This window comes from Selaginella moellendorffii, unplaced genomic scaffold (genome assembly GCF_000143415.4).
Source record: "Selaginella moellendorffii unplaced genomic scaffold, v1.0 SELMOscaffold_112, whole genome shotgun sequence".
Taxonomy (NCBI): Eukaryota; Viridiplantae; Streptophyta; class Lycopodiopsida; order Selaginellales; family Selaginellaceae; genus Selaginella; species Selaginella moellendorffii.
This window is the reverse complement of record NW_003314373.1, coordinates 452,098-480,027: the sequence shown is the minus strand read 5'-3', so window position 1 is coordinate 480,027 and position 27,930 is coordinate 452,098. Positions and strand designations below refer to the sequence as shown.

The 27,930-nt window shown below is 47.8% G+C and overlaps 4 protein-coding genes across 4 annotated transcripts; 1 reads left to right on the top strand and 3 right to left on the bottom strand.

The window, feature by feature from the left end:
- Positions 1-17,657: 17,657 nt before the first annotated feature.
- LOC9659126 (pentatricopeptide repeat-containing protein At2g33680) lies at positions 17,658-19,622 on the bottom strand. Its single transcript, XM_024664620.1, has 2 exons — positions 19,104-19,622; positions 17,658-19,019 (listed from the first exon to the last, which is right to left on the bottom strand). Exons 1-2 carry the CDS (start codon positions 19,620-19,622, stop codon positions 17,658-17,660), a joined length of 1,881 nt encoding a protein of 626 aa, XP_024520388.1.
- On the bottom strand, positions 19,618-22,163 carry LOC9659125 (phospho-2-dehydro-3-deoxyheptonate aldolase 1, chloroplastic). The gene is made up of 6 exons (XM_002990777.2): positions 21,960-22,163; positions 21,335-21,840; positions 20,986-21,263; positions 20,401-20,677; positions 20,100-20,345; positions 19,618-20,021 (listed from the first exon to the last, which is right to left on the bottom strand). The coding sequence occupies exons 2-6, from the start codon at positions 21,836-21,838 to the stop codon at positions 19,782-19,784; spliced, it is 1,545 nt and encodes a 514-aa protein (XP_002990823.1). The 5' UTR covers positions 21,839-21,840; positions 21,960-22,163; the 3' UTR covers positions 19,618-19,781.
- Positions 21,942-24,569, top strand: LOC112342580 (pentatricopeptide repeat-containing protein At4g02750-like). The gene is made up of 3 exons (XM_024664619.1): positions 21,942-22,204; positions 22,398-22,478; positions 22,637-24,569. The coding sequence occupies exons 1-3, from the start codon at positions 21,942-21,944 to the stop codon at positions 24,567-24,569; spliced, it is 2,277 nt and encodes a 758-aa protein (XP_024520387.1).
- LOC9659124 (ADP,ATP carrier protein 2, chloroplastic) lies at positions 24,567-27,801 on the bottom strand. Its single transcript, XM_002990776.2, has 9 exons — positions 27,741-27,801; positions 27,546-27,673; positions 26,607-27,411; positions 26,284-26,550; positions 26,078-26,224; positions 25,670-26,017; positions 25,327-25,614; positions 24,828-25,051; positions 24,567-24,770 (listed from the first exon to the last, which is right to left on the bottom strand). The coding sequence occupies exons 1-8, from the start codon at positions 27,765-27,767 to the stop codon at positions 24,833-24,835; spliced, it is 2,229 nt and encodes a 742-aa protein (XP_002990822.2). The 5' UTR covers positions 27,768-27,801; the 3' UTR covers positions 24,567-24,770; positions 24,828-24,832.
- Positions 27,802-27,930: the final 129 nt, after the last annotated feature.

The following is a 27,930-nucleotide window of genomic DNA, read 5'->3' as shown; positions in this document are numbered from 1 at the left end:
TGTGACGTGGCACTAGCCGAATGGACCACGCAACCAGTGACGTGGCATGCCATGTCCGCAAGTAAATGCACTCACAAACACAATATTATAATTTATTATAATTTTAAGAAAACTTAATAATATAAAAAAATTTTCTTCAACTAAGTGATGTTAATCAAGTTGAACACTTCTAGTGTCCCACTTGGCTAACATCACTCAAAATGATACTTAATAATTGATTTATTAAATTCGTAACATTGTGGATGATGTAGCTATTAATATTATTTATCTAAATGACTAAAAATAATGTTGTAATTATTTAATTTTTTTTGCTAACAATTTGATCAGATTTTACTTCTAGAATTTAATTATGACAAATTTCATATTACTAGTTTTATATGGAAATTTAAAGCTCAAAAGTTGTGTATATTAAACATTATGTATTCAAAAATAGCTTGAAATTCTTTATGTATAAAGTAGAATCATAAATTATTAGATTATATCAAATTCCAAAATTATTTTATATTTATTAAATTTAACTTAGCTTCTATTTTCATGTTCATTGAATATAAATCCTATGCATTAGGCTTCTATAGCTTTATTTTCATATTCATATATTCAAAATAATTAAATTAAATAAGTGAAATAAAGGGGTTTTATGCAAAAAAGTCAATAAATTACTTAATAACTCTATAAATTACATTAAAAGAGAATTTCCTAGATTTTCTAAAACTAAAAAATATTAATTTTTTAATTTAACACTAATATCAAGTAATCAATAACTAAATGGAAATAAATATAATATTTAAATTAGATATTGTGAGTGCATATACCATATGCTCAACTAGGAAAATAATTTGTTATAATACAAACTAAGCAAACCAAACTTTTCTATAATGCAATGTGTATAGAAAAAGAATGCAAAAAATGTTTATATCAATTAGCCCAAAAATCTAGTTTATATATTGAAGCGAGCAATCTAGATTGAAACCAATTTGACAACTACCAAAACCCTATTACACTAATATTAATATACAATATTATAGTTATACACTTGGACCTCATATTATCCCCTCCTTTTGGAATAATGGAAGATTATTAAGGTTCCTTCGTAAATGGGCCAAGATCTAACTTTGTACAAAACATTTCAATTGTTGCACATGCACAATTTCTAAAGGATCAACTTACTAGACGTCATGCCAAACCTCATAAACTTGCAGTTTAACTTGCCGCAACACCCAAAACGATCCTTTCCACTAAGCAAGAAGCCCTTTAAATAAATTACATATTGTAAGATGGGGAAAATGAATTAATACTAAGTCATCCATTTTGTACTCCATAAGTGGACGATGATGGGAATTGTAGTGCTATATCTATACCACTTATATATGGCCTAAGTGTTTGGTAGACTTTGCTTGGATAAGTGGAAGAATGCTTGTCAAATACTAATTCCACAATCTAGTATTGGTAGCTCATAGCAATCACGAAAGTAAACCTAACTTCATTGGTAATCTTGGATCATGACTATATAGGAGTTTATATGATGAAACACTAACAGAACTCTACACCTTTGTGACATATGTATACCATAGAGTGGCAAATAACCATCTCAATCCGAATGCTGAAAGTTCACATACTTGGCGATCATTCTTTTGAATGTCCAAACGAGTCATTCCACCAAACTGTATAACTGTGGATGATAAGCACTCATGAAAGTGTGGCGTATCCCCAATTGAAATGTCAAAACATGAAATGCCTCAGCCATAAATGTGGGACCATTATCCGAAAGAATCTGCTTTAGACAAAAATGCTAAAACACCACTTAATTGAGGAGGAAGTATCCAACAGTAGTTGCAGAGGCATTATTTAAGAACATGAACTTCAACCCAACGAGTCAAGTATTCAAAAGCAATAATAACATATTCATTGCCAATGGTCAATTGTGAAAAAGGTCCCATAAGATCAAACACCACTAGCTCAAACAAACGGGAAACTGCAATTAACTCTAACCATCCTTTTGCAACATGAGAGAAAATATTACGAGCTTGGCACCAAACGCAATTATGCACATACTAGATAACATTATGTCACATCTTCGGCTAATAGAAAGACTTGTGCAACTTCTCGGTCATATGATGATGTCCTATATACCTTTAGTGGTTATTTTATCTCTATTTATCCCCCAAGGTTCCAAAGATCCATAGTGACAGTATATCCAAATTTCATCCCATGATCACATGCGTTACACTCACGAACCTCATCAAGAGAAGGTAAATCTTGCTTTGCACTTTGTGAACACTAAATGTCAAATACAGTAACCACCAACGGCATAGAATCCTCATCTAGAAAATCCACAAATGCTAAAACACCAGGCTTATTAGAAACATGAAAAGAGAGTAAAGAAGGAAAATGAGCTCGAGAAAGGGCATCAGCATTAGCCATAGAACTCCCTATGCGATGAACAACATCAAAATTATATATCTGAAGTTTCAAACCCCATTAAGCAGTACGACCAACTAAGTTCTTCTACTTCAATAATGAAGTAACAGTAGCATGATCACTTTCTAATAACATCTAATGTAAATATACATGAAGTTTCTCGAAACCCTAGACTACTGCTAAACACTACTTTTTTTTATCATGGAGTAATTCGCCTTCGCTGGTTGTAATGTACAACTTATACATGCAATGGGATAGTGTTGACTAGGCACACTTGGGTTCTTTTTCATTAACACACCTCCAAGATCAATATCAAAAGCATCCACGTGCAAAATAAAAAGTCGAGCGTAGTCAAGATATGCCAAAACCAGAGGAGTTGTCAATAGCTTTTTGAGATCCATGAATGTTTGCTCATAGTCTGTAAACTAGATAAAAGATGACTTCAGTAATGCTCACAATGGTGCAATGCGATCAAAAAGATAATCCACAAAATGACCGAGATACTACACCTTGCCTCAAAAGTGCTCCATATCTATGAGACATAAATCCTTAGGCCCCAAAGTGGAGCCAAAAAGGTGCCACGTGGTAGTGGCCAAAGTAGAAGCCAAATGAGTGTTAGCTCAACTATCCAAGTGAGTCTTTATAAAAGGGACACAAGAGGACTAACACATGACACGTAGAGGTGTCAAGATGGAGTTCGAGAAGGAGTCTGAGATAGACTCAAAAAGGAGTCTGAGATAGAGTCTGAGATGGACAGAGAAGGAGTCTAAGATGGAGTCCGAAATAGACCTGAGATGGAGTCTGAGATAGAGTTTAAGATGGAGTCCAAAATGGAGTTCGAGATGGACCCAAGATGGAGTCCAAGATGGACCTGAGATGGAGTTCGAAATGGAGTCTGAGATGGAGTCCAAGGTCAAGACCGAGACTGAGACCGAGACCGAGACTGGGACCAAGTCCGAGCCCAAGCTCGAGCCTGAGTCCGAGTCCGAGTCCGAGCCCAAGTCCGAGCCCGAGCACAAGCCCGAGTCCGAGTTTGAGTTTGAGTCCGAGTTTGAGTCCGAGCCCAAGTCTGAGCCTGAGCCCAAGCCCAAGTTTGAGTTTGAGTCCAAGTCCGAGTCTGAGCCCGAGGGTGAAAGCCCAAAACATTTGTCTCTCAAACCCTAGAGGGTTTGGTGAGCTCCAAAAGTATAACAAGGGGAGGACTCCAGTGGAGCCAGTTTGGCCAGGAAAGGCTAATGTGACCAAGGAAGGCTATATCCATGGTGGATGATAATAAAACCATTGAGGAGTTCAAGACTAGAGTAAATATGGACAGACAAGCGGGGTAGCTTAATGAAGTGTTTAAAACCCGATTCTAGCTCTCCCGGGAGATTGATTAGTCGATGCTCCCAAGTGTGGGTGGCACTACCTACTTGGATACCTGGCAAACTTGATGTTTTTGTGGATCTTTCAAGCTCCTAGAAGCGTCGTCCACGATATAGAAGTTGGAAGGAATGACACTACAAGGCTTGTGTAGGGCCATGGTGTTTCAAAATGCTATCCCAAAGTCCCAGACTATGGAATGGAAGAGGAGCAGTCCTCTAGTGTAGCGACCAAGGACACGGTTATATGGTGAAGAAGTCCTAGAAAACAATGAAACTTAGTGGTCAGGCCTGTGGGCCTTGACTCAATGGCAATGTTGGCGAACACGAATATGGATAGAAAGGGACTTTGTGGGGACCGAAAAAGGGATATTGGAGATGGCTATTCCCTATGTCTATGGGCATGATAAGGAAGCTAAATAGTGGATCTAGGATGATCACTCGTGGATGGATGGCCTAGTCTTTAAGAGACTAGACTATGATGTAAGTGGTGTTGGATCATTGGTGTGACAAAGATGAATGGGCATGGCCTTAGTGTAACAGGCTGATATGTTGGTGGTACCTTTAGGTGTTGATCATGGGATTAGACACATGGAGCACTTGGACCAAGTGCAATAGTTGAATGGCATGGATGTCATTCTTGGGGCTAGCAAGTCCCCAAGTTCGGAATAGGACTTATGGAGGTTGTGAGTGAGACTCCTCCAAGTGGTTAGAGACGTGGTTATGTGATTAAAGTAGAATGGAAAATTTAGTCGCTTACAATATTATTCACACATTTCGAAGTAGGGAAATTTAGAACAACCACAAGTTTGTCAGGATCAATTTGCAAACCTCATGAGAAGTACAGTACCCAAGATAAGTCATGTCCTTGGACCCAAACATGCACTTCGACCACTTTAGCCTTAAACCAACTTCCCATATCTGATCCAACACTTTACAAACTGTAAGGAACCAACTCGCCGAGGTGTCGTAGGCTAAGGGAACCCCGAAAGCATGACCAAAATGACAAAGAGTTCATCGGATGGGACCAAGTCAAAGATCGAGTCCAAGACCGACTCTAGGACCGAGTTCGAGATAGAGTCCGGAATCGAGTCCAAGACCGACTCGGGGACCGAGTTCGAGTCCGAGTTCGAGACCGAGTTCGAGACGGAGTCCGAGATCCGAAATCGGGTCCGAGACCGAGTCCGAAGTCGAGTCCGAGGTCGGGCCCGAGATCGGGTCCGAGATCGAGTCCGCGATCGAGTCCGAGACCGAATCCGAAGTCGGATCCGAAATCGAATCCGAGATCGAGCCAGAGACTAAGTCCAAATACTAATACGGGTCAAGGGGTGAAAGCCCAAAGCGTGCGTCCCCCAGGGGGGGGGGGCTGCAGGGGGTTCCAAAAGTATAGTAGGGATAGTGAGGTCTAGGAACCAGTTTAGAAGGGACTCTCCAGTGGGGCTCCCAAACTGACTTGAGGTTGGGACTGGGACCGAGGGGCCTTGGGTGGGAGTGAGCATGGACTTGGTTGGTGCCGGAGGGGCCATCCAAGGAAGTGCTCAAGAGCAGCTCCCACTCCCGAAAGGGAAACCGATTGCGGTGCTCCCGGCTCATGTGGAGTGGTGCCCCACTTGAGTACCATGTGGCTCATTGGTCCTCGCCCTTCCTAGGGGCTTGGGCCTTCCTTCGGGACGGAAGTGGGGGGCGAGAGGTACCCATGCCGGGCCGTTAGGCCACGGTGTTTCGCCCCGGCGTCCCGAAGCAAGTGTTGCACTCAAGACTTGGGATTTAGAGGGTCCCATGATCAAGTCTTGTGGTACCAAGGGATGTTAGGAACCTGGAAGCTTGGTGTGCTTGGCTGCTTGTGCTTGCGGGGAGTGTAGCCGAACCTTAAGTCCAGTCTAACCCGGGGAGGGGGATTGGGAGTGATTTGGGAATCCGTGGAAGGATGGCTAACGCTCCATTGCTCGTGCAGTGAGTAGCTGAAACCAAGTAGGAGCTGGTACCATAGGCGAGAACCTTGGCAAGGGAACTTAGCAAAAGCCAAGGCAGTGTTGGACGGATAGACGAGGTAAGCTGGCAAATTGGAAAGGAAAAATTTGTGGCTTACACAAACATCATAAATGTGTTCCTCGTAGGTCCCCTCCGAGTGGATCAAGACATCATCAATGAAGTCAATAATCACCTTTGGCATATTGCAAAGAACTTCGTCGATCATCTATTGGAAAGTCACTAGAACATTGTTTAAACTAAACGGCATCACCAAAAACTCATACAAACCAAATGATGTACAAAAAGCAGTCTTAGGAATATTTTCTTTGGCCATTAGTACTTGCCAGTACCCAAAAGCAAGATTTAGCTTGGTGAACTAATAAGATGATCCAAGAGATCAGCAGTGTGAGGAAGAGGGTACACATTCAGGATTGTCACTTCGTTTAATGGACGATAGTTGATGCAGAAAAAAGTATTCCCATCAAGCTTCATCACAATATGAGGTTCACATGTCAAAGGATTCTATGACTTTCGAATAACACTTTTTTACAACATCTTCTTAATATTTATAAATAAAATTTTGATCTCTCTAGGTGACTGACAATGAATAGGAGCTTTAATTGGACGAGAATCCCTAGTTGTAATCAAATGATGTGTAGCAATCTTGGTCCTAGATGATAAATCAAATTCAAAGAGATCAACATACTCATTCATGAGCCAGTCAACCATTACAACACAAAGATCGTCAGAGGGATTGGAAAAGGGAAGAGTGGAACAAGATGGAAACATAGAAGGAAGTAATGGGGAGATAAAAGTAATGGAAGTAGAGGTAAAAACAAAAGAATGAAAAGGTACGGAAGTAAAAGGAATGAATGAAATATAAAGAAATATGAGACAAGAGGGAGAAGCCTGAAAGTCACATTTGGCATGATTGCGTTGCAACCAATCTATATCAAGGATGGAGTCAAAAGCTTGATTTGACACCACCAACAATGACTGCAACCCAAGCTTAAAATTGCCCACACTCATAACTAGGTTCGCCTCATCCCGTGCACATGCATGTGTATGGCCGTTGTTATAAAGAATGAAAACTAGCTCTGCTATATAATGCAAATATAGATGGCAATATGCAGCAATAAGTCGAGCAATAGAAAATAAACTCGAACTTGTATCAACCAATAGAGAGAGAATAATAAGAGACCTTTTGTTATAAAAATGAACTTGGAAAGTAAATATTGAATGAATTGGTGCCAAGTGAACTCCTAGATGATACTCCTAAAAGAAAGATGGAGGGGTCATTAACTTATTCGCACAAGGTCCCTCTGTTACTCGTGTGATTCCTTATTTCCTAGATGCATTTCGGTATTTAAACCTTCCATTGCAGTAGCACCAATATGACATTGTTGACACCAAGGTCTCCACCCAGGAAATGAAGGCTACTAATCTGAAAAATGCCGACAACACCAATAAGTGTGACCAATTTCATCACATGCCCAACAACGAATATCACGGCCATAACCACATCCTCACCCTTGTCTTTGAACTTGAGCAGCAACAACATCAACTTCCATTGGAATAAGACCATCTCCTACAAAAAGTAGAGTTGAAGGACATGTAGCGAGAAATGGAAGAGATGATGTCTTATAATGTTGTGCCAAGCAAAGGGTATCATTAAGAGTGGCGGGAGTAAGTGCATACACAAGTCCTATAAGATCTTGATGAAATGCTAGCCACAACATTTCCAACTTGATCCGCTCTGACATATTTGGCTTTGCACGAAGCAAAAGGCTTCGGAAACGAATGCTAAATTGCATCACCAACTCAGATGTGTAAGCGACATAATTTTTCCATTTTACTTTAGTCACTTAACCACACCTCCGACCACTTGGAGGAGTCTCATTCACCACCTCCATAAGTCCAATTCAGGACTTGGGACTTGCTAGCCCCGAGAATGGCATCTATGCCACTCAACACATGCACCTGGTCCAAGTGCTCCACGTGTTCGATCCCATGACCGACACACAAAGGTACCACCGTCAGGGCAGCCTGTTACGCTAGAGCCATGCCCAATCACCTTTGCCACACTGGTAGTCCAATACCACTTGCATCACAGTCTTGGCTCTCCAAGACTAGGCAAACCATCCGTGAGTGGTCATCTCAAATCCACTCTTTAGCATCCTTAGGATGCCCACCGACAAGGGGAATAACCTTCCCCAATATCCCTCTGTCAGTCTCCACTAAGTCCCTTTCTGCCCCTGACCATGTTTGCCAACACTGCCACTGGATCGAGGCCCACAGGCCCGACCACTAAGTCCCACGGTCCTTTGGGACTTCCTCACCACACGACTGTGTCCTTGGTCACTACCCCAGAGGACTGCTCCTCTTCCTTTCCATAGTTTGGGCCTTTGGGACAACATTTCGAAACACCATGGCCTTACGCGAGCCACCTGGGTACTCTCCCCGCCTTCCGCCCTTGGGTGCCCTAGCCATGGGCTTAGAGCGAGGTTCCGTTGAGCCACACCTAGTATCCAAGTAGGTAGTGCCACCCACACTTGGACTGGGAGCATCGGCCAGTCGATCTCCCGGGGGAACTAGAGCCGGCTCTTGAACACTTCACCAAGCTACCCCACTTGTCAGTCCGTGTTCACTCTAGTCTTGGACTTCCCAGTGGTCAGCTCATCACCCAACACTGGGTCTGGCCTTCCTGGCCCAAACTGGCCTTTCCTGGCCAAACTGGCTCCACTGGGCTCCAACCCCCACACTCTCCCTACTATACTTTTGGAACCCCCCGCAAGCCCCCCACCCCTGGGGGACGATCGCTTTGGGCTTTCACCCAACTGCCTGTATTAGTATTTGGACTCGGACTCGGGCTCGAACTCGGACTCGGACTCGGTCTCGGTCCCGGTTTCGGACTCGGACTCGGTCTCGGTCTCGGTTTCGGCCTCGGTCTCGGTCTCGGTCTCGGGTCCATCTCGGACTCCATCTCAGACTCCATCTCGGGTCCATCTCGAACTCCATCTCGGATCCATCTCGGACTCCATCTCGGGTCCATCTCGGACTCCATCTCGGACTCCATCTCGGACTCCATCTCGGGTCCATCTCGGGTCCATCTCGGACTCCATCTCGGATCCATCTCGAGTCCATCTCGGACTCCATCTCGGACTCCATCTCGGGTCCATGTCGGACTCCATCTCGGGTCCATCTCGGACTCCATCTCAGACTCCATCTTGGGTCCATCTCGGACTCCACTTCGGACTCCAACTCGGACTCCATCTCGGGTCCATCTCGGACTCCACTTCAGACTCCAACTCGGACTCCACTTCGGACTCCAACTCGGATCCATCTCGAGTCCATCTCGGACACTTCCACGTGTCATATGTTGGTCCTTTTGGGTCCCTTTTTGGAGCCTCACTTATTGCTTGCTTCGTGCTCATTCCTCGAGCACTTTGTTAGGAGTTCCACTCCCGCTCTCGACCTTTCAAGTCGGAGCTTTTGGCCCAAACGTGTTACACTCGTTTGGCTTTCGCTTCGGCCACTACCACGTGGCACCCTTCCGGCTCCACTTTGGGGCCCAGGGGTTTTGTGTCTCACAACTCCACCACCCATAAACGAAGTTCGATGTCCTCATCGAACGGTAAACCATTTTAGAAAGTAACACCCGCATGTGTTACCATTTCCATCCTTGGCACCTAGCCAATATTTGTCAATGGTTTGACATTGAAGGCTCACCATGCCTTCTCCATATTCGTCAATGGTTTGACATTGAAGGCTCACCATGCCTTGCCCATCCTTTAAAGAGGGTAGTCTCTCCAACGTAGAGACTGATTGGACCACATGTAATGGTTCTCTCCTTTTATAGGTTTAGTTCTCGCTAAACCTCTTAGAGACCCTTCTCTAAGTCAATCCCACTACTCCTTCTTGGGTAGTCTCAATTTCCATTGATTGAACGTTTGCGCCTTGGAACTTTTACTCTTTGACTTTTGGAAGTCAATTCCCTAGGTGTCTCCAACACCTTGCATTGCACATATTGTGCAACTCCACTCCCTCCTCCTAGGAAGTTCTCTACTTGAGGGCACCATCATCCTCTTTTCTATTTCGTGCCACCTTGGGCACTAAGTTCCAGTTATCATACTTTGTGCTAGGGCTGTCCATGGCCCTATCATTTGGCTACCTTACCGCTCCCTCCCTCAGAGCTTCCCCTTTCGCCAAATCGGAGCAATTCAGAATCCATTCTTGGAAACTCGCTTCCTTTCCCGCAATTTGTTAGCATCCAACACATTAGTGTTCCTCGCCTAACTTTGCCACTTGGATTCCTTCCAAGGGATTCCACGGCCCTATCTTGGCCACTCATCTTTTGCTCCTATCCGTTAATTGTTGCACCAAGCAACACCGAATCTCTACCTCCCTCCTTGAGGTATTCTTTTGATTCCATAGCAAAGGCTCGGCTTTGCCAAGACTAGGGTGTTCACCCCTAGTAAGTCTCTTTAGCATTTTCTGCTGTGGGCTCTATCCACGGCCCAACTTTATGACCCTCCCATGGGTCTCTTATAGAGACTACTTTCCTTGGACACACTATGCCATCACCATGACATAGCTCATTTCCCTAATGTGCTTTTCCCCACTTGGTCACCTTGACCAAGCCACACCATCCTCAATAGTTCAAATCAACACTTTGAACTAAAGACCTTATTCCTTACCCCAAACAAGGACCTTGTCCTTATTTAGCCACAAGATCACCTAGTGATCTCACTTCGGCACCTTAACAGGATTGCCAATAGGTACTAGGTCTTCCAGACCTTTAACTTGTTAACTACGACCCCGGGGGCATCCCCCACACTTGGCGGTGCGCCCAAGCCAGCCCTTCCGGCCAAGGGTTCATAGCAACTGAGACTGGGTGTCCCCATCTCATTCACCACGTCCTTGGTGCCACTTGCACCAAAGTGTTCAAGTTAGATATGCTGAGCCACATTAAGCAATCTAACCGTGCATCACGACTCCGAGGCATCCCTCGCTTGGCGGTGTGCCCAAACCAGTCTCCACACTGAGAGTCCATGACCACCGAAAAATGAGTGTCCTCATATTCCAAACCATCACCACGCTCTAGTGAGTTGGGACTCGAACCCAAGCACTAGAGGGTCGGGACTCGAACCCAACCTCCGTATACGGACGGCATCACCCAGGATGCCTGGCGTGACTCCCCACGCCGGTGCACCAACTTTTATTCAAAGCGCGCTATAGATCACAGCTTAGGAACCTAGTTCCTCCACACTGTCAAGTCCTCTCACTTGACAAGTCTGTGATCATGCATGGACTCCTCCACGCTTGGCCCCATGGCCCACCCTTTTTGAAGTTGTCACCTTCAACTAGGGTATTTGTTCCCCTGACTTGCCAATCTCGCTTGGCAAGTCCTCTGACCACTGTAACATGGTTCTTGCACAAGTGTGAAAGTCCTTGACCATCGACTTTCGTCCAAAGCCCTCTCTTTGAACACTCGGGAACTACTTCCCTAACCTTGATAGCCTTGCCTCATGGCAAGCTTCAAGACCACGCTTTTGCTGCGCCACTCTGATTTCGCGCGTTCTATGAACCATTTACGCTTGGCCTTTTTAGATACTAAGCTACCTAGAATCGTCTTTGGGAACCTTGAAGGGACTCTATCCCTTAGCTTGCTAAGGCCTCCCTTTTTGCAAGCTTTCCAATTGCCACATAGTCTAACACGGACAATTCCATATTTTAGACTTTCCATGGCATCACCGTTGCTAGCGGCAACAACCCTCGAGCCCCCACTTGACTCTCCATTCCCAGCTAGCATAACCAACCTTGGTTATGCCTTTCGATTCCTATGGTTCGGTTCTATCCCCTTACTTCTTGCTTTTGGCTTCACACCTTTCCTTCGATCATTCTCCTCCAGACTAGGAGGATAGCTTTGCACTTTCTATCATGCCTTAGCAAGTATTCTTAGGGATGAACCTACTCAATAGCCCAGGGAGTGGTTCCTCAATCCAGGTATGCTCACCTTATAATCCCACACACTGGGATTACATTGTTGCTTATGGGCCTTTACATGCCCGTCACTAGCCTTGCCAAAGTTCCATTTTTGGCTTTGTCCAACTCGGGTAGACAGTCTTCTCTTGTCTCCACAACCTTGGACATTTGGATAGCACCTTCTATCCATCATTCGCTAAGGACTTAGTCCCTTGGGCCTTATCCATTGCCCTCGCGACATCAAACACCACCTTCTGGTGTTTTAGAGTGTTCGGGTGTCCCAATGATGGCTTTCTTGACAATGAGTATTTCCTTTTATGACATTGACTTACTATATCGCAACACAAGCAACTTATCCCCCGTAAGGGTATATCCAACTTCCCTATGCTATTAAGAAGTCTTGGGTAGCTACCTTCTACCCGTTTAACCAATTATTTTGCACCTCTTGTTTAGTTGCCTCATAGTTGTCAAGTCCTACAACTCATTGCTTGGTGCTTCCACACCTCCATCATTATCTGGGTCACCACACTCCAACTGCATGCTCTGCAGCTTAAGCTATGTCATTCCCATTTCCATTGGGATCCCTTTGGCAAGGGGTTCTCATGAACCCACGAACATAGCCTCAAGGTATCACACTTTGGCACATTTGGTGTCTCCACACCATCGGCTCCACGAGCCTACCTCTATGACACTTCCCCTTTGTGTCTAAGTCTTTGCCAAGACCAACACCGCTCTTTCTCATGCCAACCATCCGTTAGCACTACACCATAGAGGTCACACACAACTTTGTGTCAAAGTTGTTTTCTTCTGGGAACACCTTTCCCATAACTTTAGCATGGCACATTTTGCCATCGATGAGATACCCTCTGTTCTCATCCTTGGATCCTATGATCCCCCCCCCCATCCTTCGTGGGGTACAACACACCTCAATCCAAATGCTTCCATCAGTCTTTTTAGGACCATTCCTTGACTCTACTTGAGTCATCCAGTAATTTTGGACTTGGTTAATCCACAGACCCGTAAGGTCCCACTTGTGAGGCACTAGTTCACTGGAATACACTTCTTGCATTCCTGTCCTACTCAAAAGGACTATTTTCACAAGTGTTACTCTGACACTTGATTTTGTTCTCTGGGGCAACCTTTGCCCCTTAGGACTACTTGTCCATGTGATGAGAATACCACTCATCTCTAAATACACCCCCCAACTCCTTGGGTTGTTCCAGCATTTATTAAAGGTAGCCCCGGCTACCATTTCAAGGACTTGAGTCCTCTTCTGTATTTGACCTCCCACGGTCATTACTTCTGGTCTCACATTCATGAGCACCAACCTCAACTATATGAGGATAATCTTGTGACTCCTTTATTGCTTTGGAGTCTTTATCTTTCCCGTGATCCCAACTGTAGTTGTTTACCACAACTACATTAGCCAGTTTGCTAAGTCAAACGCTCATCTGGGTCACATCCTCAACTCTTTGAGGAAAACCATATACTGTTCCCAAGATCCCAAAGTCGTTCCCTTACTGGCCCCTTTTCTATCCACCACATCGCGCCCAAGTTCATGCATGAACTCGAGTGGAGAGCCATGTCCTCTCGACGTGCTACTCCTCAAGGATAGGACCACTCCTAGGACCTTCCGATGCCAATATCAATGGTGATATACTTGAGCACCAATAAAAGTCGGACTAAGGAACAGCTCCGATACCAAATTGTAAGCGACATAATTTTTCCATTTTACTTTAGTCACTTAACCACACCTCCGACCACTTGGAGGAGTCTCATTCACCACCTCCATAAGTCCAATTCAGGACTTAGGACTTGCTAGCCCCGAGAATGGCATCTATGCCACTCAACACTTGCACCTGGTCCAAGTGCTCCACGTGTCCGATCCCATGACCGACACACAAAGGTACCACCGTCAGGGCAGCCTGTTACGCTAGGGCCATGCCCAATCACCTTTGCCACACTGGTAGTCTAATACCACTTGCATCACAGTCTTGGCTCTCCAAGACTAGGCAAACCATCCGTGAGTGGTCATCTCAGATCCACTCTTTAGCATCCTTAGGATGCCCACCGACAAGGGGAATAGCCTTCCCCAATATCCCTCTGTCAGTCTCCACTAAGTCCCTTTCTGCCCCTGACCGTGTTTGCCAACACTGCCACTGGATCGAGGCCCACAGGCCCGACCACTAAGTCCCACGGTCCTCTGGGACTTCCTCACCACACAACTGTGTCCTTGGTCACTACCCCAGAGGACTGCTCCTCTTCCTTTCCACAGTCTGGGCTTTTGGGACAACATTTTGGAACACCGTGGCCTTACGTGAGCCACCTGGGTACTCTCCCCGCCTTCCGCCCTTGGGTGCTTTAGCCATGGGCTTAGAGCGAGGTTCCGTTGAGCCACGCCTGGTATCCAAGTAGGTAGTGCCACCCACACTTGGACTGGGAGCATCGGCCAGTCGATCTCCCGGGGGAATTAGAGCCGGCTCTTGAACACTTCACCAAGCTACCCCACTTGTCGGTCCGTGTTCACTCTAGTCTTGGATTTCCCAGTGGTCAGCTCATCACCCAACACTGGGTCTGGCCTTCCTGGCCCAAACTGGCCTTTCCTAGCCAAACTGGCTCCACTGGGCTCCAACCCCCACACTCTCCCTACTATACTTTTGGAACCCCCCGCAGCCCCCCCCCCCCGGGGGACGATTGCTTTGGGCTTTCACCCAACTGCCTGTATTAGTATTCGGACTCGGACTCAGGCTCGAACTCGGACTCGGACTCGGTCTCGGTCCCGGTTTCGGACTCGGACTCGGTCTCGGTCTCGGCTTCGGCCTCGGTCTCGGTCTTGGTCTCGAGTCCATCTCGGACTCCATCTCGGACTCCATCTCGGGTCCATCTCGGACTCCATCTCGGATCCATCTCGGACTCCATCTCGGGTCCATCTCGGACTCCATCTCGGACTCCATCTCGGGTCCATCTCGGGTCCATCTCGGACTCCATCTCGGGTCCATCTCGGACTCCATCTCGGATCCATCTCGAGTCCATCTCAGACTCCATCTCGGGTCCATCTCGGACTCCATCTCGGACTCCATCTCGGGTCCATGTCGGACTCCATCTCGGGTCCATCTCGGACTCCATCTCGGACTCCATCTCGGGTCCATCTCGGACTCCACTTCGGACTCCAACTCGGACTCCATCTCGGGTCCATCTCAGACTCCACTTCGGACTCCAACTCGGATCCATCTCGAGTCCATCTCGGACACTTCCACGTGTCATGTGTTGGTCCTTTTGGGTCCCTTTTTGGAGCCTCGCTTATTGCTCGCTTCGTGCTCATTCCTCGAGCACTTCGTTAGGAGTTTCACTCCCGCTCTCAACCTTTCAAGTCGGAGCTTTTGGCCCAAACGTGTTACACTCGTTTGGCTTTCGCTTCGGCCACTACCACGTGGCACCCTTCCGGCTCAACTTTGGGGCCCAGGGGTTTTGTGTCTCACAAGATGCCCCTTCATGAAGATGATGCAATTATTGAAAGGCATTATCATAATTGTCGGTATGTCCAAATGCATAATTGAAAATGTCTGAGAGAATACTTTAATCTCTACGAGTGCCTACCCTCAAACCATTGTACCACTACAGTGTCGTCCCTTGGAGACACGTGGGAAACTCAAACAAATGTTGAGCATCATCCTAAGAATGATATACGGCAATCACCATGAAGTGATCAAACCAATAGTACACATCATCCCTAGAATTCCCATGAAAGAATTTTAGCTGAATGCGGGGATTAACACTAAGAACATGAAGAGTTATACCACATGTTGTGAATGCCACCATTAATTGAGTTTGGTTGTTCAACTGCAATTGCATAATATTGAACAATTGCACCAATTGTTGCTCTAGAGTCAAAAGAAAAAGAAATTATTACTTTGCTATAAAGATGAATAAAAAGGAAAGAGTAAAAGAAAAAGAAATGAAAAAAGCTAGAAAGAAAGGGAAATTTAGACATTGCAAAAGCTAGATATAAACCAAAATCTCGAAAGGAAATAACAAAAGAAAGGAAATAGAAAAAACTAGATTTAGATGATGCAAAAGCTCAAATCTAAACACTCCTAAAAGACAGCTTCGATACCAAATTGTAAGCCACAAATTTTTCCTTTCCAATTTGCCAGCTTACCTCGTCTATCCGTCTAACACCACCTTGGCTTTTGCTAAGTTCCCTTGCCAAGGTTCTCGCCTATGGTACCAGCTCCTACTTGGTCTCAGCTACTCACTGCACGAGCAACGGAGTGTTAGCCATCCATCCACGGATTCCCAAATCACTCCCAATCCCCCTCCCCGGGTTAGACTAAACTTAAGGTTCGGCTACACTCCCCACAAGCACAAGTAGCCAAGCACACCAAACTTCTAAGTTCCTAACATCCTTTGGTACCACAAGACTTGATCATGGGACCCTCTAAATCCCAAGTCTTGAGTGCAACACTTGCTTCGGGACGCCGGGGCGAAACACCGTGGCCTAGCGGCCCGGTATGGGTACCTCTCGCCCCCCACTTCCATCCCGAAGGAAGGCCCAAGCCCCTAGGAAGGGCGAGGACCAATGAGCCGCATGGTACTCAAGTGGGGCACCACTCCACATGAGCCGGGAGCACCGCAATCGGTTTCCCTTTCGGGAGTGGGAGCTACTCTTGAGCACTTCCTTGGATGGCCCCTCCGGCACCAACCAAGTCCATGCTCACTCCCACCCAAGGCCCCTCGGTCCCAGTCCAAACCTAAAGTCATTTGGGGACCCCCACGGGAGAGTCCCTTCTAAACTGGTTCCTGGACCTCACTATCCCTAAAAAATTTTGGGAACCCCGGGAAGCCCCCCCCCCCCCCCCCCTGGGAGACGCACGCTTTGGGCTTTCACCCCTTGACCCGTATTAGTATTTGGACTTAGTCTCTGGCTCGATCTCGGACCCGATTTCGGATCCGACTTCGGATTCGGTCTCGGACTCGATCTCGGACCCGATCTCGGACCCGATCTCGGACCCAACCTCGGACTCGACCTCGGACTCGATTTCGGATCTCGGACTCCGTCTCGAACTCGGTCTCGAACTCGGACTCGAACTCGGTCCCCGAGTCGGTCTCGGACTCGATTCCGGACTCTATCTCGAACTCGGTCCTAGAGTCGGTCTTGGACTCGATCTTCGACTTGGTCCCATCCGATGAACTCTTTGTCATTTTGGTCATGCTTTCGGGGTTCCTTTATCCTACGACACCTTGGCGAGTTGGTTCCTTACAACTCCACCACCCATAGAAGAAGTTCGATGCCCACATCGAATGTCTCGTTGTATCCTACGACTTGTTGACCATGTCTCCGATACCAAAAGTGTCAAAAATGCCTTTATTTCCATATGCATGAAATACGGAAAGGGAATATAAAAAATGTGCATATCAATTAGCCCAAAAACCCTCATTTATATACAAGAGTAAAAGGTTTAAATTGAAACTAATTCAACAGCTACCAAAATCCCACTACATTAATATTAATATACAACATCGTAGACATATAATTGAACCTTACAATATATGTTTATATTTATGATTTTTGAGATTAATATTATTTGAATAGAATGGAAAAGCAAAAGCATAAAATAAAATGCTTGATACAATGAAAGATAAGCAAAAGTGCAATACATTACTAGTAAAATTTCAGAGTGTTAACATTCATCTTAGTACCATTTGACCGAATTTTTTTTATCCAAATGCACAAAAACTGGAATTAATTACACTGTCTTTAAGTAGTATGATCAATTGATATTATCAGAAGCCATGAGTTACGCCACTCCAAAAGCTTGCTTTAGACTTGATCCGTGGAATCTGGAAGGGCGAACGGTCCATCTGGTAGGTCTCACATGACATTACAAAAATGGTGGGATTCGATGTTTGTACAAGCAAGGGTCATTCCTCGTTCTCAGTAGAGACATACATGTTGGAAACCACTAAATACGCTGCGCAGTTCCCCGGATCGAGATCAAGCAGCATCCTTGCCGCTCGTTCCCCTCTCACGAAATCCCCCAAAACTTTGGAGGCCGAGAGATAGCTCATCCAAACCACAGCCCCCGGATGGAAGGGCATGAACTCCAGCATCTCCTCCACGGATCCTATCCTCCCGGCTCGCCCGAGGCTATCGACGAGACAATCGTAGTGATCGCTCAGCGGATGGATCCCAAAATCGTCTTCCATCGACACGAACTTCTCGCGGGCTGTCTTGAGCAGGCCAGAGTGGCTGCAAGCCGAAAGAATGCTGAGGAGCGTGACCGAATTGGGAAGAACACCGTCGAGGATCATGGCGTGGAAGATCTCGAGCGCTTCCTCGCCCCAGCCATGGTGAGCAAATGCCGACACCATCGCTGTCCAGGAGATCACGTCTCTCCTCGCAGCCATGGAGAAAGCTTGCTTCGCCTCTTTGAGATTTCCACAGCGGCCATAGAAGCTGACGAGCGCGGAGCCTACGACGCTGGACGATCGATCGAAGCCCATCGCCATAGCTCGAGAATGGATCGCTCTTCCTCGCTTCCACTCCGATACCATTGCGCATGATTCCAGTGCCGCCGCGATCGCCATCTCGTTGATTCGTTGGCCTTCTTTCTCCTCCACGGAGAGCTCGTCAAACAGATCGATGGATTCTCTGGGAAACCCGTGCTGGGCATACGCTTGGATCATCGTCGACCACGACACATCCGTCCTCTTGCCCCTCTCGATCGAATCGAAAACCTCTCTCGCCCGATCCAGATCGCCACTCTCGCTATACAGCCTCACGATCGCGGTGGCCACCACAACGTGGTGCTGGAAACCTCGCTCAAAAACGAGCTCGATCACTTCCCGGCCCCGATCGAGGTCTCTCTCTCTCGCACACGCGTCAAGAACACTAATGCAAGTGATCTCATCCGGCGCGATTCCCTCGAGATCCATCTCGCCAAACAGCCGGATGCTCGACCGTCCATGCCCCCAATGGGCATTTGCAGTGATCATCGCGGTCCACGACACCACAGTCCCAGGAAGAAACTTTTGGAACAAGCGCAAGGCTTGATCGAATCTGCCGCACTTCGCGTACATGTTTACAAGGCTATTGGCGATCGTCTCCTCGGATTCTAGCCCCGACTCGATGATCCTGAAGTGGATCTCTCGTCCCAGGTTGCTGGATTGCTCGGTCTCGATCGAGCAAGCGTCCAGCGCTGCGAGAAAAGTCACCCTGTTGGGCTTGACGCCCTCGGGATCCATCGCGAAAAAAATCCCAAGCGCCTCCTTGGAATGCCCATTCTGGGCATATGCAGTGATGATCGAGTTCCACGAGATCACGCTCTTGTTTTCGATCCGATCGAATGCCTGCCGCGCGTGGATCACGCTCCGGCACCGCCCATACATGCCCACGATCGTATTCCCCACGATCGTCTGTGCCGCAAACTCGGTGGCGGCGATCCGGGCGTGGAGGGCCTTGGCGCGCCAGAGATCCCCCAGCTCGGAGCACGCGCCCGCGAGCGTCACAAACGTCACGTTGGACGCCTCGATCGAGTGGCGATCCATCTCCTGGAAGAGATCCAGCGCCTGCGCGCCGCGCCGGTTGTGGACGAGCGCGCCCAGCATGATGTTCCAGGAGAAGAGGTTCTTGCGCTGGATGCCATTGAACGCGAGGAGTGCGTCATCCACGCTACCGCATTTGCCATACATCTCCACCAAGAGGTTCCCATGATACCTCTCGCCGCCATAGCCACAGCTGTGAGCTTTGATCTGGGCGTGGATCCGGCGCCCCTCGTCAAGATCCCCGGCGGCAGCGCAGCGGCGGATGAGATTCGCGATGCCCTCGTTGTCGATTCGCGGCGATCCAATCTTGTCCAAGGCCAAGCTGGAAGATCTTCTGTGCATCAAACGCGTTTTATCTTCTTTAGATATTATGGTGGGTGGTGGTCAATCCAAAAATCCATACTATCTCCTACTAAGATAGAATTAAAGTCTCCTTCTAGTGACTTGCAAAGCTATCCACAAATCTCCATAGCTTGTAGCTATGGTGTTCTTGCTGCTTACTTACAAGCCCAATCTTCTCTTTCGTAGTCTCTCGGCGATGATGAAGGCCAGCTCCAGAGACTGCGAGGCGTTGAGCCGGGGGTCGCAGTGAGTGTGGTAGCGATCGGACAGGTTCTCCAGCAGCACAGATTTGCTCCCACCGATGCACTCGGTCACGTTCTGCCCGGTCATCTCCAGGTGCACGCCGCCGGGATGGCTTCCTTCCTGGTCGTGAACGTCGAAGAAAGCTTTCAGCTCGGCCTGGATGGACAAGAACAAAACGTTTTTAGTTCTCTGGAAACAAATGCTGGGAGCTGCGATCGATGTCAAGAGACTTACCCGGATCGAGTCGAAAGGACGGGTTTTCAATCCGCTCGGAGTTTTGATGGTGTTCCCGTGCATGGGATCGCTCACCCAAGTCACGATCTGGCCGGCCGTGCGAACAGCGCGAATGAGGTGCGGAAGTTTCATCCTCAGCTTCTCGGCTCCCATGCGGACAACGACAGTCAGCCTACCGGGCTTGTTTTGAGGATTCAGGATGTCGATGAGCTTGACCAGCTCGTTGGGGTCCATCTTGTCACTTACCTGCGAGTCAAAGAAGTCAGGTATTGGATACAAGGAAGAGATAGATAACGCGTACCTTAACACCAATGGGATTTGCTACTCCTCGGAGGAACTCAATGTGTGCTCCGTCGAGTTGTCGCGTGCGCTCTCCAATCCACAACATATGTGCCGAGCAGTCGTACCAGAGGCCGCTCGTCGAGTCCTGGCGAGTCAAGGCTTCCTCGTACGGTAGCAGTAAGCACTCGTGAGAGGTCCAAAACTCAGTCGACGTCATGATCGGGTGATCGATCGTAAGCCCGCAAGCTGACATGAATCCCAAAGCCTCGTCGACACGATTCGCAAGCTCCTTGTATCTGTTACATGCAGAAAGCACTCGTTCAACTTGTGCTGGAATTGACGAAAAAATATCAAACAGGACGACTTTTAAAGGCTACGAAACGGCAAGAGACTGCCAAGTGAGTCCAAGCTTCGCGACTGGACGTTCCAGCCACCTGCAACACGGATCTTCACTTTTTCGACCCCTCACAATAAATTTACAATCAAGCCAGACAAAAACAAAAGCCTGAGAACTGGAAATGACCACGAAAGCAAGCAAACGAGCACTCGACAAATCAACCAAAGGTAAAAAGTCCAAAATGGACGCAAGGATGTTTTCCCGTACCTTCCACCTTGTTCACTGTCGGAGGTGAAATCCAGGTTCCACTGAGTGACTCTTTGCATGGCGGCATAACCTCCCGTGGCAAAAGATCGCAGCAAGTTGAGAGTAGCAGCAGCTTGGCAGTAGGCTCGAGTCATCCTCTCCGGATTGGGGGTCCTCGACTTCGTATCAAACGCGTCACCGTTGATGTTGTCTCCACGGTAGCATGGGAGCCGGATACCATCTTTCTCTTCAAAGTCGCTAGATCGCGGCTTTGCGAACTGGCCGGCCATTCTTCCCACCTGAAATGAAAGTCGTTTCAGAGATCTATCTTCCAGGAAGAGAAAAAGAGAGAAACTCGAGAGCAACGTACCTTGATAACAGGCATTTGTCCACCAAACATAAGAACGGCTCCCATCTGGAGGATCACCCGGAAAGTATCCCTGATGTTGTTGGCATTGAATTCCTTGAAGCTCTCAGCGCAGTCACCGCCCTGGAGCAAGAACGCTCTTCCAAGAGCCGCCTCACCGAGCTTCTCCTCGAGGGACCTCGCCTCTCCAGCAAAGACCAGGGGTGGGAAATTCTCGAGCGTCTTGATCACCACCTCCAGCTCCTCCTGGCTGGGATAAGTCGGCAGCTGCAAGGCCTTCTTGGTCTTCCAGCTATCCTTGCTCCACCCCTTGGGGATCGGGGCTGCCACCGCCGGCGCCTCGGTAATCGGCTCCACGGCGTGCACAGCCTGGATTTTCAATCCAGCTCGCCTAGATCTGCCGGCATAGCTGATGCCAGAGGACGATCCAACCAGGAGCTGCGTCTTCTTGTTCTCCAATTGCGGGAGAACGGCGGATGGGAGAACGGCCTTGGAGATAATCGCCATGCCTGCACAGAATCCCAAACTTTTCAGGACCGCCTCGAGCTAGAGAATCAATGCAGGATCCAGCGCCAAAGCTGAGATCGATCGAATCGAAATGTGTGCCAGAATGTGCGCAGTCACTCACCGGTCGATTGATTGCTTGCTCGCGCCTGTGAATCTGCCTCGCGCTTCCCTAGCTATGTCTTCTTCTAGCGATCGCTCTCCCAAGCCCTATCTACCGCTCCGCCCCAGTGATGGAGCGATGGGAAATATTTATAGGGTTCTTGGAATTCCCAGTCGTCACAGCAAGGGCATGTATAACGTGGACGCCATGGCCCATTTCGCCCGCTCTCTCTTGCGCAGTCTTTCAGGGCCAAAGGCGACGGCTCCGTTTCGTTGACGGAGACCCCCCGACGGAGCTCCGTTTTCTTGACCGACTCTGTACGGTCAACTTTAGTTTGCTGGTTTCACCGGCGCGTCAGAGGAGAATTTTTAAATTGTGCGCACGTTTTTCATGACGTAAGTGGCAGAGACCCTCGTTTGATCCGTTTTTACCGTGATTATCTTGGGTTTTGATTCACAGGTCATCGTCACCAACCTGTCCTTGTGATGTAATAGAAAAGGTTTACAAAGAGACGTCCGTCCGTACGGCACCACTGGAATGGTAGGTGAGTTGTTGCGCTAGAGGATCTTCGAATATGGCCCGAATCTTTTAGCATCCAGCCAGCTCTGTTGCGTACGAACTTGCCTTTTCAGTGACATTAGAAAAATGGTGGCGTTTGCGTTTGATTCCAAGCATTGCAAACAAATGTGGAATTGCAGCACTGAGGCCGCCGCCCAGTTGATTCGATCATGCGAAACTATCACAATGGCCAGGAAGCTACACGCGTGGCTTCGGGACACGTGTCATGAATCCGACGGCCCCTACATCTGGAACCTCGTCGTGCAGATGTACGGCTCTTGTGGCGGCCCCGTCGATGCCAGGATCGCGTTTGACGGCATCCGGCACAAGAACATCTTTTCGTGGGTGATGATGCTCACAGCATATGCCCGAAATGGGCATTTGCGGGAATCGAAAGGAATCTTTGATGCGATGCCAGCATGGAATTTTGTAGCATTTACAACAATGCTCTCTGCTTTTTCCAGAAACGGGAATCTAGACGACGCCAAACGCTTGTTTGATTCTTTAGAGGAAACCAATCTTGTAGTGTGGAATGTGATTCTCACCGCACATTGCCGTGACGGGAATCTGGAGGATGCAGTGGGGATATTCCGACGAATGCCGGCGCTAGATATTCTGTCGTGGACGTCGTTGCTGGCGGCATTTGCCCAGAGAGGGCAATCGCAGGAGTGTCACCGTTTGTTTCACTCGATGCCCGAGTGGGATCTTGTCGCTTGGACGGCTGTAATTAGTGCTTGCTCTAATGTCAATGAGTCTAAAAGAATGCTTAATAGCATGCCAGTCACAAATCTTTCCTCTTTAAATGCAATGCTCGCAGCATATGCCTTACATGGGAATATAGAACAGGCAAAGAATCTCTTCGACAAAATGCCCGAACATAACGCTCTCTCTTGGAATATCGTACTAGCCATGTATGCGCAGCATGGGTATTTTAGAAAATCAAAGAAAGTTTTTGATGAGCTAAAAGATGCTGACCTGATCTCGTTCAATACCATGCTCTTGGCATACACCCAAGCAGGGGATATTCAGAAGGCAAAGAAGTTTTACGACTCAATGCAGTATCACAGCATGGTATCCGTGAACACTTTGCTTTCCGCATATGCCCAACATGGTTTCATAGACGAGGCCCAAGTGTTGTTTGATTCGGCGCCTGAAAAAAGTTCTGTGTCATGGAACTCTATTTTGCTAGCATATGCCCTGGCTGGGCAGCACGAAAGAGTCGAACGAATCTTCGAATCAATGCCAGAAACCAACATTGTCTTGTGTAATGTTTTCCTTGCGGCTTATGCACGCGTCGGAAAAATCGAGAAATGTCGCCAAGTTTTTGATGGAATGAACTACACGAATCTATTCGCGTGGAACACACTGCTCGCAGCATATACCCAACTTGGGCACAACGATGAATCTAAGCAAATTTTTTATGCCATGCCCGAGCACAACCTGGTATCACTAAATGCCTTCCTTTTGGGCCGGTCTGTGTGGGAGACACAAAGAATGTTCTCCTGGATGCCACAGAGAGACATGGTGGCGTGGAACACCATGCTGCAGGCATATACCCAGCACGGGCATATGCGGCCGGCCCGGAAATTATTCTCCGTGATGCCCGACCGGAATCTGGTCTCGTGGAACGCCATGCTGGCCGGATATTCCCAGAACAAGCTCTCGCGCGAGATTAAAAGCGTCTTCCACGCCATGGTGATGGGCGACATTTTCCCGAACGAGATCTCCATGCTGTCCATGATTTGTGCTACGAGCCACTCGGGCGAGGTGAGCTCCGGCCTGGGATGCTTCCGCTCGATGATCGTGGATTTTGGGCTGGAACCATCCAAGCGGCACTTTTGCTGCGTTGTTGATATGCTTGGACGAGCTGGACACTTGGAAGGCGCTCACAGTCTCGTTCAATCCATGCCTTTTGCTCCCGATTCTTTCGAGTGGACGAGCCTGCTTGGAGCTTACCACAGCTCCACCACTCGAGAAAGGATTACTGCCCAGGAAGTTCTCGATTTGGAGCAACTGGATGGAGCTGGCTATGTGTTGCTCGCAAACACTGGTCTTAACGTAGGAGCTCATTGACAGTAGGAATCTTTTTTTTGTCTGCTTGAACAAAAAAACGATACGAATTAATTGGAAAGAACAAATAAAACAATAGATAGAACCGTCTTTCTCTCGGCTTATTGTGATCATCATCATCATCTCGTCATCATCATCGACTGCACCTCAACTTTCTTCTACGTTGCCTAAACCGCATGATGATACACATCCGTCTCTGCTCGCCTGAGACAGTTTTATCTTAGAGCGAAGGAAAAAAAAAATCAAAATGGAGTAGCATACCTCTCTCAATTTATGGACGCGGGCTCGCGAGTAGTTGTATCTACATCACTCCCTCCCGATTCCGGCGAAGGCGAACCGTTTTCGATCGTAGCTTCCACTGGTTCATCTTTAGCTGGAGGTGCTGGCTTGGTCTCGCTAGTCGGTGGCGTCGCAGGGGTCACGGGAACATAGCGTCCTTCAATAAAACCTTTGTCGTTGAGCCCACTCACAAACCGGTACGTCACCTGAAGAGCAAAAAAGTCTTCTCAGAAAACAAAAAAAAAAAAAAGGAAAATAAAAGAGGACAACAAATCCACTAGCATGCCTAGCTGACTGCCGACTCGTTTGGAAAACTCTTGCTAACTTGTCTTAAGACTCTTGGACGACGATGACGTGACTTGTTCATCCTGTCCACTCTAAAACCGAAAAATGCAGCCGTGAACTCTCATGCAACTCTTTTACCGCTCGTTTTAAGACTTGGTTTTAAGTTACGTTGCATGTAGCTCGGAAGAAGGCTTACCTCGCGAGTGCCAACCTTGGAAGTTTCAGATAAAGCCGCAGTCATAGCCGAGAGTTTTCCTTCCAGTAGCTTGCCCTTCAAATCCTCTTGGACCATTGGAGTGAATTGCTTGTCGAGTGATCGAGCAGCACCCAGCCAGGCTAACACAATAACCAAGAGGATGGCGCCAAGGTACGGAGTTGAACTGGCAAGGGACCCGAACGACAAGATCAGAACCTGCTGAATGAGAGCACCTCCTGATTTTCCTAACGGATTGCATACAACGTCAATAGCGGCCTTTCCTTTCACCTGAAGTACAACAAACAAAAATAAACGACAGAGCAGCATACATTCATAGATTTACCTTTGTATCTTCGTCCAAGGGAATGTAAGCCATTTCCTTGCACGGGTCGAACAAGCTGTACTTGGCACTTTTACTGAATATGTTTTGCAAAGCTCCAACGTAAACAGCTGCCATCAGTGGAGTCAACCCAATACCTCCGAGGAATGGAGTTAGTGGATCGCTGAAGAGAACCAGCGAGAAGAATGCCACTCCAGTTACAAGAAGAACACTTGGTGTAATGGCAGCTGCAACTCCCCATCCATATTTACGGAAAATTACCCTGCTCAGCAACATCATACTGAATGTGACAACTCCGGTCCACGTCGAAAAGTCTCCCATGAACGACGAGTAGTCGTTGGGACTTGGAAACTGCGTTAACAAACACAGGCGTTGTTGCAGCCAGTATCACCGAAAGAAGACTATCGTTACCTGAGCTTTGAGCTTCGACTTCCATGTAACTTCGACGAGGTTAATACTGATTCCATAAGCAACCACCAGGGTTGCAAGGTCCCGGATGTATCTCGAGTTCAACAAGAACTTCGCACTTTCGCCCATGCTCATCTTAGGCTTGCTCTTCTGGAGATGCTCAAAAGAGTTAGTAAATGGTTTTAAGAAAAACTTAAAAGATGACTGACCTTTTTCTTCTTCTCAATCTTGGGAAGGTTGGGATCGTTGACAACAAAAGCATTAACCCACCAATATATGCCACAGATGGCAAAACCAAGCATTACAACAATGCTCATCATTCCTTTCAGAGACATTCCCCAGCCATCAACGCCAGGTCCCAGCCGTCCTCTTAATTCGGAGAAGTACTTAACAGTTCGTCCCGAGAAAACAAGCGCTACGTTGGCTCCCAAGCCAAACAAGGGATAGAACTGCTTTGCTTCATCCACAGTGGTGATCTGAAAGAGAAGACACAAGTTTAAGAACAAACAACACAACGTAAGCAAGTAAGTACCTGGTTCGCAAATCCCCAGAAGAGAACCGATACGACGACACTCCCCCATAACTCGGCCATGACGTAGAACAGCACAAACGTCCAGTTGCGAAAGATGGCAATCGGGCCCAGGAACCGGGGGCCGAGAACCGAGAGAAGATGGTCCGCTAGAGCAGTCGGGTGGAGGATGTCACGCAAAGGATATAGCAAGAACGCAAAACTCCCGAAAAACCCAATGAAGGGGAGAATGCAAGCGTAGAAGAGAGCCTCCCTGGACAGTACGTTGGAAAGCTTGGTGTAGATGACCATGAAGCCGATAGCCATGGGGAGATTCACCCAAGTCTTGAGGAAAGGAATAATCTCAGCACTGCTTCCTTTGGCCGTCACCACCAAAACGTCCTTGGTGTCTCGCAGGATCGTGTAGTTGAAGAGAATACAGAAGAACATGAGACCCAGAGGTATCACCTTCTTGAGCGTCACAGTGTCGACCCCAAAGAACTTCTTCTTGGCTGGAATTCCGTCGCCGAGAGGCGAAGAAACGCCCACCGATGCCGCCTCGGCACGCACGACCGGACGAATCCTCCTCCGGACTACAGATTTCTCGATGGGAGCGAGCCTTTCTGCTACGAACGTGCTGTGGAGCAAAGATTTGCCGCTCGACGACGACGAGATTGCTGCCCCGGCCGGGTTGAAAGAACACCGGACTGTGGCGGATTTCGATGGAGCGACCTTGTTCTTGGAGCAATCCAGCGCAGAGCCGCCCCATGGCGCCGATGTCGCCGCCATGCCACTGCTGGCCAGCATTGCGGAGTGTCGAGATTTCGGCCTGGATCGAGAAACCAAGAACAATCCGGGGTCAGATTCGAGCCATGCAATTCCAATGCATCCCAGCAACAACCATTCCAAGGGAGAAACAATCCATCCAAGAACAAGACAAGCGCCAGTGCCATCGCGCATTACCTCGAGACAATCCTCCGGGGAATCGGAATTTCTACGTCCTCGCACACGCCGCCAAGGCGCCGAGCGCTCCTCCGCCTCTCATGAATCAATCCACTGGACAGAGAAAACTGGCATAACCTAATGCAACCCTTTCTCCACAGGCAAAATAAAAAAAAATCTTTTTCCCCTTGTTTCTACCACGAGCTAAGCATTTACCTTTAAGTTACTGTGTGTAGCATGCATTCACGGGTTGTTAGAAGCTCTTCTCTCGGCCATAGCCTCGCAAGGATGGAGGGGAATATTACTCTCCTTATTTGTCACTCTCTTGCTCACTGAGTGATGGACGAAAATAATGCAATGGTGGGTAGATTGGCCACTGTAGTGAAATTTTTTTTATTGGACTGAC